Below are 11,875 nucleotides of genomic sequence, written 5' to 3' on the forward strand. Positions count from 1 at the left end.
ACAAAATAAAATTTTGGCCTAAACAATGGGACATAACTATCCTTTTTATCCCTTTGAAAATATTTTACAAAACTTACTCAAGAACTATTCTCAAACTTAAATGTATAATAACGAAAAGTCTAAAAATAAATTGCCAAAATTTGCAAATATTCTAAAAACTACCGTAACCTTTTAGCACCGTCTCAATTCCAATTTATATTTTTTATTTGACTTTTTGAGATCAAATTAACTTAATTTTGATTATAAATTAAACAATAATTTTTTATTATTTTGAAAATCTGTTATATACTAGCCTAAACCCGTGCGATGCACGGATTATTTTTAATATTACATATTTTTTTAGATTTAATTTGAAGTAAAAAAATTTAAGTTATAAAACTTATTTATTTGAAATTTTAATAATATGATTTGATAATATTTATTAATATACAGATAGGTGTATAAGTTAGTTATAAAGCAGTTTTAGAAATTAATGTAATAATCGAAATTTATATTTTTATTAATATTTATAGGTGTGTTTACGAAATATTATCATATTTAATTTAACTAAAAGGTAAATTTTAGGTGAGATAAATATTATATAAATTATCACTAGTCTATTAACACGACCAAATCCAACTAACTATATTTAGATTTATGTTAGTTTAATATATGTTTAAACCCAAATTAATGGTAAATTTTTATATGTTAATGGAAAAAAATTTATGTTAGTTTGAGGTCGGTTATATCAACCCAATCCAGCTAATTACACTTACAATTTTGTTTAATTTTATTTTAGATCACGATGATTATTATTTTATTTTAGACCGAATGGATACATGTATTATTTTATTTTAGTTTGATGACATTATATTGACTTCACGAACTTCCTTTCAAATTTTTATTTTGTTATAGTTCGGTTCAATAATATTATGTTTTTATCGGGATTAATAATATTTTATTATTTTATTTTAACCCGATTCTTCAAATCCAACTAACTATATGTAGTTTTTTACAATTTTAAATATAAAATTGGATCAATGATATAATTTTGTTTAGCCCCGCCGGTAGTTTGATAACATTATATCGACCCCACGAATTTTCTTTCAAATTTTTATTTTGTTATAGTCTGATCAATAATATAATATTTTTAACAAGATCAATAATATTTATTACTTTATTTTAGCCCAATTATTCAAATCCAATTAACTATATGTAGTTTTTTTAATCTTTATTTAAAATTGGATCAATGGTATAATTTTGTTTAGCCCGGCCGAGTGAATTTATATATTATTTTGTTTTAACAAAAACCATTATACATATTATTTTGTTTTTATTTAAAATTGGATCAATTCAATATGCAAGTTCATATGGTAAAAAGTATGAAATTTAGGTTCGAGAATGTATGGATTCGGGATGCTGATTGTTATTTGTTTGAATTTAGTTCAAGATAGTGGGCTATAGCTGGAGTTGAGAATATTCTGGATAAGATAGAGTATTGTTGTCTGAAATTGGATGAATGGGGGAGGCAAACAGTCAAAGAATCAAAAGTTGCAGGTGGGATATGAGAAAATACAGGTCACGTAGAGATAATGTGGGTGTGCAGAAATATGATGATGCCATAAGTAAATTCTTAAGGTTGTTGGAACGACGTGAAGTACACCGGAAACAGATATCGAAACAATTTTGGCTCCGGGAAGGAGACCAAAATACCAGATTCTTTCATAATTTTGCAACAGGCAGGAAAAAGAATAATCAAATAAAAAGACTTAAAAATAAGGATGGGAATTGGGTTGAGACTGACCAAGAGAATCAGGGGATTGTTATAGATTATTTTTCAGAGTTGTTTAAGTCATCGGTGGAAAAAGGGACCTTATCACCAAATGATAAGGTAAACTGTGTCTCAGATGAGCAAAATATGAAGTTATTGGCACCTATTCTGAGTGAGGAAGTAAAGAACGCTATCTTTTCTATGCATGCAGATAAGGCGCCCGTGTATGATGGTTTGAATCCATGTTTCTATAGGCATATTGGACTGTAGTGGAGAAGGATGTGGTATGTTTTTGCCAACAGTTTCTAGCTACTAGAGCATTACAAGTGGAAATTAATCGTACTATAGTTTGTTTGATTCCAAAAATTAAACAACCACACAGCACATGTCTGACTTGCGTCCCATCTCGCTATGTAATGTGTTATTCAGAATCTTGTCCAAAGTTCTAGCGAATCGTTTGAAAGTATGCTTGCCAATTTTGATATCAACAAACCAAAGTGCATTTATAGAGGGTCATTTATTAACAGATAATGCTCTGATAGCATTTGAAATCAACCATTATATTAAACGACGTACTCAAGGAACATATGGAATGGCAGGTTTGAGGATTGATGTTTCTAAAACTTATGACATTGGAGTGGCATTTTATTGAGGGAATGTTGCAGAGATTTGGTTTTCACGCACTCTGGATTCAAAGAATTATGATATGCATAAAAACTGTTTCGTATAGTTTTATACAACAGGGGACAGTATTTGGAGAAGGCATACCTCAACGGGGAATTAGACAAGGGGATCTGATATCCCCTTATCTTTACATCCTTTGTGCTGAAGGACTTAGTTCTATTATTAAGCGACATGATGATGTGGGATAACTACACGGATGTAGGGTTGCACGAGGAGTACCGGCTGTGTCTCACTTATTATTTGCGGATGACTCTAACTTTTTCTTTAAAGCAGTTGAGTCAGAGACAAGGGTGATGAAGAGGATTATAGAACGGTATGAGGATTTATCTGGGCACGCAGTGAATTTCAATAAGTCTGCAATCACTTTCAGTCCGAACACAACGGTAAAAACTCTTGAGGCAATTTGTGGTGTTTTGGGAGTTGAAGAGAGCACAACACCGGGGAAGTATTTGGGTTTACCAATGGCAGTAGGACGAAGGAAATGTGAGATTTTTAACACTCTTACTGACCGTGTTCGACAGAAGTTGCAGAATTGGAAAAATACATCAATATCCAAGGCTGGTAAGTGTATTTTGCTGAAGACTGCAACACAGTCTATACCTAATTTTTGGATGAACTTACTGCTTCTTCCAAGTGAGGTATGTACTGTAATCCAACGCCAAATGAACAGATACTGGTGGGGCAGTGGAAGTAACAACAAAGAAATTCGTTGGATGCCGCAGGATATGCTTTGTTCAGTCAAGGAAGCGGGAAGGTTGGGTTTTAAAGATTTACATCAATTTAATATCGCCATGTTAGCAAAGCAAGGCTGACGTCTTGTAAATAACTCGAATCATCTTGTTACCAGTATCATGAAGGCTAGATATTTTCCAAATTCAGATTTCTTACAGGCAAAATTAGGAGAAAATCCCAGTTATATATGGCGCAGCATACTTGCAGCCCAGGAAGTGGTAAGACAAGGATGTAGGAAAAGGATTGGTACGGGAACAGATACGACTGTATGGAAAATATCGTGGCTACCATGTGCTGAAAATGGCTATCTCACAACAGTTATGTATCCTGAGTTAGCTAATATTAAGGTATTTGAATTGATGGATACTCAGGAAAAGAAGTGGGATGTTGAGATACTTAGTGATCTTTTTAATAGTAGAGATATTCAGTCAATACAAAATATTCCTCTTCCTTTGCGGGATACTAAAGATTCATGGTTGTGGTTGTTTGATGGCAATGGAGATTTCACCGTTAAAAGCTGATACCGTAAATTGGTTGGTGAGTGTAGCACACCAGATGCAACTTTCTGGAAAATATTGTGGAAACTAGAGTTGCCTGGGAAGATTAGTTTTTTCTTATGGAGAACTTGTAGGCTTTATTTACCAACTAATACAGCTCTGATTGAGAAAAGGGTGAGTGTTGCTAGCACATGTTCTTGGTGTCAAACAGAAAATGAAACTACGAAGCATATTCTTTTTTAGTGCTGTTTTGCAAAGAAAGTTTGGGCATCATCTGGTATGACTCAGTGGATTCAAACAGTGCCTGGGGAATCGATTCTGGAGCGCTTTAAAAGATTGTTCAGTAGTGGTTCAAAAGATCAATGTGTGTTGCTGGCAACGTTATGTTGGAGTCTCTGTAATCGTCGTAATAATAGGATATGGAAACGTATTGCAACTTCGGTGTTTGGAATAACAAGTGCAGCAATTAGCTTATTGGCGAACTGGAGGACGAATCAGATGGCACATAGTAGGGGGCGAGCAGTAACGGTAAGGACGGGTATGCAAAGATGGAAGGTACCGTAATGTCACTGGGTGAAGATTATTGACGCAACTATCTTTATGGACCTAAATACTATAGGGATTGGTGGAGTAATCCGGGATGAGAGAGGTAGTTTTTTGAGAACTATGTGCAAGCAGAAGGAAGGGTCATGGTCGCCACGAGAGGCTGAAGCTCTAAGTCTCAGAGAGGTTCTTTCTTGGCTAAAGAACTAAGGTTACACGAGATGCATATTTGAAACGGACTCGAAACTATTGGCGGATGCATGCAATAGTAGTCCTGGACGATCTTACTTTCATTCTATTGTTAATGATTGTGTTGAGTTGTTTAAGGATTTTGAAATTGTTCTATTGAGAGTGTTTTATTTTAAATATTACTATAATTACGGTGACAAGACCGACTAGTAACCAAACTTTCATTGTTTCGTCTTTAATATAATAGTATAGATAAATAGATAGATATAAACAAATTACATGAACTTTTTAGTTATTATTATTTTTTATTATATATTGTATGAAATTTAGATCAAAATTTAATAATTTGACTGAAAAATAGGTCAAATAAGAGTAAGTCCAAATAAGTTGGGACCCAGGAGGAGCCAAAAGCCCGCGCGATTTTTCCTCGACGTCTATATAATACCCCAAAAATATCCCATAACACAACTTCCCCAAACCCTCCCACACAAAATTAAAACAAACCCTCTAATATTTCAAATTCTTCTCAATCCAACATAATTCATAATGGGCGACGCTTATTGCTCCGATTGCAAAAAGATCGCCGTGGTCGTATTCGATAACTCGTCCGGCGACACGGTGTGTTCCGAGTGCGGACTCGTTCTGGAGTCTCATTCAATTGACGAGACCTCCGAGTGGCGCACTTTCGCCAACGAATCGGCCGATTATGACCCGGTCCGTGTCGGAGCTCCGACTAATCCGTTGCTGGCTGATGCTGCATTGTCTACTGTGATTTCTAAACCTAATGGTGTTACTAGTGATTTTCGAACCACTTCTCGAGGATACTATCCGGATCGCTCGCTTATTTTGGCGTTTAAAACCATTGCTGATATGTCTGATAGGTAGTTGATTTGATTTGGATTTCTAATTTTGTGTTTTCGAGTTTTCGTGTTTGTAGCTGTATGTGTTTGTTATGTTTACATGTGTATATAGAATGTGTGTTTGTTACTACTATATATGTTTGTTGTTTAGATCGGTAATTTGATATGTATGGATAGTTTTTGGATTTTGTTGTTTATTTGAGCTAAGCTTGTCGTTTGCTTTGCGCGCGCGATTGTTGTGTTGAGGTGTAATGCTGGATTAGTAAATGATTGCTGATGTGGTGTTGGTAAAAAAGGAAGTATTATATGAATTGATTGTTTTGGTATGTGCCGTGTTGAATTGAACGATCCTTGTCATTTTCGTGTTCTGCATGAGCTTACAGTATGTTTGAATAATTTTGTGGGGAGTGTAGAGTCTGTAGACACTTGTCAGAGGATTTATTGTTTTGGATTTTTTCATGTTTGAAGAATTTTGATGATTGATTAGTTTGGTTAAATTTGAAGTAGAGTTTTGGTATACCTCAGTGAAGACAACTGAAGACAGTAGACAGAATTGTTAATTGTGTCAATTTTTTGATTCGGATAATGCTATTCACAATGGTGCTTCGGTTTTTACAACTAATCATCAAGAAACATATATTACAAGATTTTAGTCGTCAAGCTAAGCTTTAATATTAAAATTTATAATTAAGATATTCATGCTACTATGCGGTTTACACAGAAATATTAGCAAACCGCCTACCTAGGGGTGAACAAAACCGAACTGAAAGCTAGTAACTACTATATCACGCCGCCACATTTATTTTCGGTTCTTCCTCTCTCTCTCTATATATAAATTTAAAATCTATAAATAAATTTTTTTACATTCTTATCATTGTGTGATTCCTCCTTCCTCTTTGTTTCTCCTATTATTGAGAATTTTGAAAATTTATTGGAAGAAGGATATGCGTTGCACATGATCTACTATGTACTGAACTTAAATTTTCTATTGGGTATGAGTTTGTATGGGGGTTGGATTGCTGACGTAGCTCGTAAGTGTTAATCAGTGTTGTAGTCTTAATCTTCTGTTCCAACATTCTTTCAGTTTCTGGTAGTTAAATTAATACTCTCATTATTATGTGCCTCAACATGTTGCTCTCAAATTTTAAGTTTATTTAACTGTCAAGGTGTTTGGTGTTTTGGCCTTTTCGGTGTCTTCCACCACAAGTCAGAAATTGTACAGGAACTACTTATATGGGTTTTGGACATCAAAGTATTTGGTTTAATACCTGTACTCTATACAAGTATACAACTAATTATACAGTGTCTTGTATCCCTATTAATATATTCTCCCTGGTTTCTACTTTATATATGTCATCAGAGTTCGAAATTCATGAATGCTAATTTAGCTTATTTACGTTTCAGGTTGGGTCTTGTTGCGACCATTAAGGTATGCTCATTTTTCAACATTGGTGTTATTGATTGTGCAAATATTTAGGCATTGTACGAGCTGATTTTGTATTGAAAATATGAATCATAGGATTGTTTGGGTTAGTATAGTTATACGTTTTGCGTAAGCCAAACTATGTTTGTGAAATCTAACTTAGGTATAATCTTTGTTGTCCCTTGTATCACCTAAAATCTCATGCTTATATATATATATATATATAGGCAAATGCTCAAATACAAACCAATATTAGAATACAAACTACAAACCAATAAGAGCCACATGTTTAATCCCTTTCTCTCTCCTCCATGTGCACTATGTATTCATGTATATATTTTTCCCTTCGTTTTTAATTTGACTTTTCCCGTTAATCGGTTAACTTTTTTTAAAAATTAATTTTACCGTATTTTTCTCCATCTTCCACTCATCAATTTGCATAACATATTTTGCTATATTTTGACGAGAAATCAGTATTTAAGCTTAACTGAAATACTAATCTGAAATCAGTACCATTTCAGGAACCAGTAGATTTTAGTGATTCTCGTAGGCATAATTACTGATTTATCGCCGAAATATATCAAATATGGTATTTATACTGATTGTTGGAGGATGTAGAAAAATACAGTGAAGTTAGATTTTAAAAAGAATTCACCAATTAACGGGAAAAATTCAATTAAAAATAGAGGGAATAAGGTGGAGTTGTATGTGGGGTGGTGTAGTTTGTATTTTAATTTAGTTTGTATTGGAGTAAGACTCTCTCTATATATATATCAAATTGAAAAAGGAAATGAGATTTGAGAAACAAATGGCTTCTCTGGTAATGTCATTTTCAATTTTATGATTTTATTAATTCTAAAATTTATATCTAAGCTATAAGAACATCTTTATTAAATGTTTCTCTCTTCTTTTCTCGCTTACATTCTATCTCTTGTTTTTCTTTTTCTATATTTTCCTCCAGAATTTTGTTTTTTAGAATTTTGGATAATCATGTTGATCAAAAATTGGTTCTGGTGCTTGCTGGTTCTTCCCCAGATTCTACTATATAAATTCTTATTTATATTGCTCTCATCCTAATCATATCGATGTAATGAATCTAAAATTTATCATCATATGTTTGCAGCTTGCCCCTTCCGATCTGTGTTTTTACATGTTGAGACGATAAACAAATGCTTTATTAGTTTATTGTTTCAGTCTAAAGTATAAGCACTAGTTTTTAATAAGCACCTGTGGGCTGTGGCCTTGATTGATTCTGTTTCTTGTGTATGATTGATCCATTGTATCTGTAAGAATCGGGCTAATGAGATATACAAGAAGGTAGAAGATCAGAAATCTAGTCGAGGAAAAAACCAGGACGCATTATTGGCTGCTTGCTTGTACATCGCTTGTAGGCAAGAAGACAAGCCACGTACTGTTAAGGGTACAAAATAAGATCGTTTTTGAATAATATGGATGCATCTTGGTTTATCTGTGTGAATGATCTTTCCTAAGCCTGTGGGATTCAAACTAGAAATTTGCTCTGTTGCCATTGGAGTGTCAAAGAAGAAAATTGGCCTAGCAATGAAAGACATAGTGAAGCAACTCGAGCTAGAAAAGGGTCAGTCCGTGGAGATGGGAACAATACATGCTGGGGATTTCATGGTGAGCTTCCCTTAAAATAAATTTTAGTATCTGGGTTGCTCATAATATTAGTCTGTGACCTTAAATAGTTTTATCATGGAGTTTTATTGGTTCTTGCTCTGCTTCTGTTAACATGATTCTTTTCTGCAGAGGAGGTTTTGCTCAAATCTTGGTATGACAAAACTAACTGTTAAAGCTGCCCAAGAAGCAGTTCAAAAGTCTGAAGAATTTGATATAAGGTAGTTTCTTTTTTCTGTTGTAAGCTTGTTTCCAGGCATTTTACTGAATCAATATTTTCATTTATCAATATGACACAGTAATGATTTATACCATAAAAGTAGGCCGAGTGTCTAGCATTAACAAGTATGGTGACATTGATGGGTTAGAGTGAACTAAAAAGTAGTGAACCCATACAATGACAATCATATTATGAATTAAAGGCTAATCTTTAAATGTAAGTTAAGTGAACATAACATGTCTAAAAGATGCAAATGTTAGATGGGGATATACTAGATACTAATTGAATGGAACTTATATTTGGTCCTACTCCACTATAAACCCCTTTATAATGAAAAATGAAAATTAGAAACTAAAATAAAAAAAATCTAAATCTCGTTGAAATATAACACATATGGTATGCAAATTGATCACCGGGAGATGTAGAAAAATGTAGTGGATTCAGATTTCGAAAAAAGCTCACTGATTGACGGGAAAAATCAAAATAAAAACGGAGGGGATTAGTTGAGATTCTGCGTGGGAGGGTGTATTTTAATTCTGTGTGGTGCCTATATGGTGCATACAAGGGCATTAGATTAGATTTATCGCATTAGATTAGATTTATCGCATTGATTATAGCATCTCCAACGGACTCCTAGCTCATTCTTTATAAATAATACTCCCTCTATCACATTTTAGTTGTCACGTTTCCTTTTATAGAAGTCAAATTGACCAATTTTTGACCAAAAATTAAACATTGCTCTTATATTATTTTGAAAAACTAAAAATTATATATTAAAGTAGATTAAGTCTACTTTCCGGTGATGTAATTTTTTTTGTTTAATTATTAAATATTAATAAACTTCGGTCAAATTTGACTGGGTCAAAGTCAAATGTGACAAATAAAATGGGACGGAGGGAGTATATAATATTGGTTCTTAGTAATTTAATATGTACTCATCTCGAACAATGCTCTTTCAATTGACTTTTTACCTATATTTTATTATTGAAAATATTTTGAATTTATAAAAGAACAAAAGTAAGTGGTGAGAGAAAGATAATGGGGTTAAGAATATATAATATATAATATAATAATAGTTAGGAGTGGATTTATGCTATTAAAATTGAGGAGAGAGAAGAGGCTCTTAGTAATATAAAGAGCCACTGAAAGAGCCACGATGAGCAACTCCAATAGTATCCTTGTGTGTTCCTTATAAATAATATAAATTAATAGGATCCTAATTATTTAAGACATTATAAGGCATAACTCCGACAACAATCCTTATTTGGTTCCTTGCTATTATTATAATACTAAATTCAAATAACATTCATATTTTTTAAATAAGAGAGAGAAAAAGTAGTGAAAAAAAGAGTGTGAAAAAGGAGGGAAATAAATATTTAATTAATAAAAATAAGATAGGGAATGGTTAAGCATCCCTTATCTTTGAGGAAGCAAAGGAGGATCTTAACTTTTTAGGACTACTAGGATGCCGTTGAAGTTCCAATTTTGATTGGATCCTTATAATTTTAGGTAAGGATCCTCTATAAATAAGCTGTTGGAGTTGCTCTAAGAGTCTCTCGGAGCAACATTTTTGTTCTCCCTCCTCAATTTTTAGTTAAGAGCAAGAACAGAGAGCCTACTGGAGATGCTCTTAGATTAGTTTATAGTTTTCATTTTTAGTAGTTGTTTGTATTTTATCATCTCCCCATATTATATATATCAATTGAGCAGTGTTAAATTGCTTAGAGTTATAGCTGATAATTGTTACGAAACTGGTTTGTCGATATCGCAACCCCTGCTTCATAAAATAGTGGGGCCCATGTGTTAGCATCCATCAACTTGACTGCAGTTTATGAGCATAGGAAAAGCAACTGAATGACGCGGTGGTTCACTTGCAAGTTGTACCTAAAAATCATCTTCTAACGTCTCCTAAGCAGACAATCAGCTCCAGTATTTGTTCGATTGTCTTTTGTTTATACTAGAGATATACCGTCCTAAAACCATACATAAGATACAATTTAGGCACATGCACTTATAAAACCAATGTTCTTCCCTCCACTTTTGAGATTACTATATGATCCAATATTGCATTCTGGTTTTTGTTGTAGCAGATTATTAAATTGCTGTCTGAACTCGATACTTTTAAGTTTATGTTGCATCAATCTCATCAGAAATGTAATTTAAATAATCTCTTGAAGACTTGCTTGAGTATTAGAAATTAAATTTGTTTTGTAACTTACGAACTGGACCAGTAAGCCCTTTCCAGATAATCAAGCTACATCTGATCCTAGATGCTTATCCGATCATTTTAGGAAACTGCGAGCAGATCTTCTCGAGTACTCTTGGGTCTGGGCATCTAATGAGTATATTTTTTGTAGGAGGTGCCCTACATCAATTGCTGCAGCAGTTATATATATTGTAACTCAGCTTTCAGACAAGAAGAAAACCCTGAAAGGTAACTTCTGTATAGTTACTTGTGTATGAGTCCAAGCACCGACTTTGACTAGATACTTGGTGCATACTGACGTGTTTGATGGTACTGTCCCGATTAAAGAAATGGATTCACCTGTTCCATGATTTTGACCGGCTAGAGTTTTTCTTCTACATGGTGATTTTTCACTGTATCTATATGGTTCAGGCCAGTAATATAGAACCTCTGCTTACACACTACCCTATGCTTGCATAATTTTTACATTAGGCTGTTGTTACCAGATTTTTAGGAATATGAAAAATTCAATGTGTATGCAGATGTTTCACTTGCAACTGGAGATATTGCAGAAGGGACAATCAGAAATTCTTACAAGGACCTCTACCCTCATCTTGCCAAAATCATACCTACCTGGTATGCCCAAGAAAAGGACCTCAAGAATCTCCACAGTCCATAAAATGTTGAGCAGAGCACAACAATTGCGGGAAAAAAAAATCAATTTCGAACTTGAGTTGGAGTATTTTTATTTTAAGTTATTTCGTTTTGGGGTTGGACATTTCTCTATTTATTAACTATAAATTACGATTTTGGTGAACTCCCGCAGATGATGTAGCAAAATGTGCCAAGCCGAGAATAATCATGACTAATTGCTAAAAAATTTAAACTTGTACATTTGCAGTCTTGCTTTTAATCTGATTTACATTCTTCACTGCTTCTTACTTAGTTGGCGATTTCCTCATAAATTTTAAACTTGTACATTTACTTTTCTTCAGTCTTGCTTTTTATTTGATTTACGTTCTTCAAATGCTACTTACTTACTTGACTATTTCCGTAATCTTCGGCACTCCAAGGGAATTTACTACCAAACATGAAAAGTTCGTAAGATAGAAAATGATGTCTCGTAATTTTGTGATGATTGCACATGACAAGAT

At 33.6% G+C, this 11,875-nt stretch overlaps 1 protein-coding gene across 4 annotated transcripts; it reads left to right on the forward strand.

Annotated features, from left to right (window-relative positions):
• The first annotated feature begins 4,892 nt into the window (after nucleotides 1-4,892).
• LOC141670312 (transcription initiation factor IIB-2-like) lies at nucleotides 4,893-11,662 on the forward strand. Of its 4 annotated transcripts, none has more exons than XM_074476154.1 (7): nucleotides 4,893-5,276; nucleotides 6,660-6,684; nucleotides 7,969-8,098; nucleotides 8,189-8,319; nucleotides 8,434-8,537; nucleotides 10,894-10,970; nucleotides 11,264-11,662. In XM_074476154.1, the coding sequence occupies exons 1-7, from the start codon at nucleotides 4,942-4,944 to the stop codon at nucleotides 11,398-11,400; spliced, it is 939 nt and encodes a 312-aa protein (XP_074332255.1). In that variant the 5' UTR covers nucleotides 4,893-4,941; the 3' UTR covers nucleotides 11,401-11,662. The 4 variants fall into 4 exon arrangements, with proteins under 4 accessions (XP_074332255.1, XP_074332256.1, XP_074332259.1 ...); XM_074476155.1 differs by having other exon boundaries at nucleotides 8,449-8,537; XM_074476158.1 differs by lacking the exon at nucleotides 10,894-10,970.
• The last annotated feature ends 213 nt before the right edge of the window (nucleotides 11,663-11,875 follow it).

This window comes from Apium graveolens, chromosome 1, assembly GCF_009905375.1.
Source record: "Apium graveolens cultivar Ventura chromosome 1, ASM990537v1, whole genome shotgun sequence".
Taxonomy (NCBI): Eukaryota; Viridiplantae; Streptophyta; class Magnoliopsida; order Apiales; family Apiaceae; genus Apium; species Apium graveolens.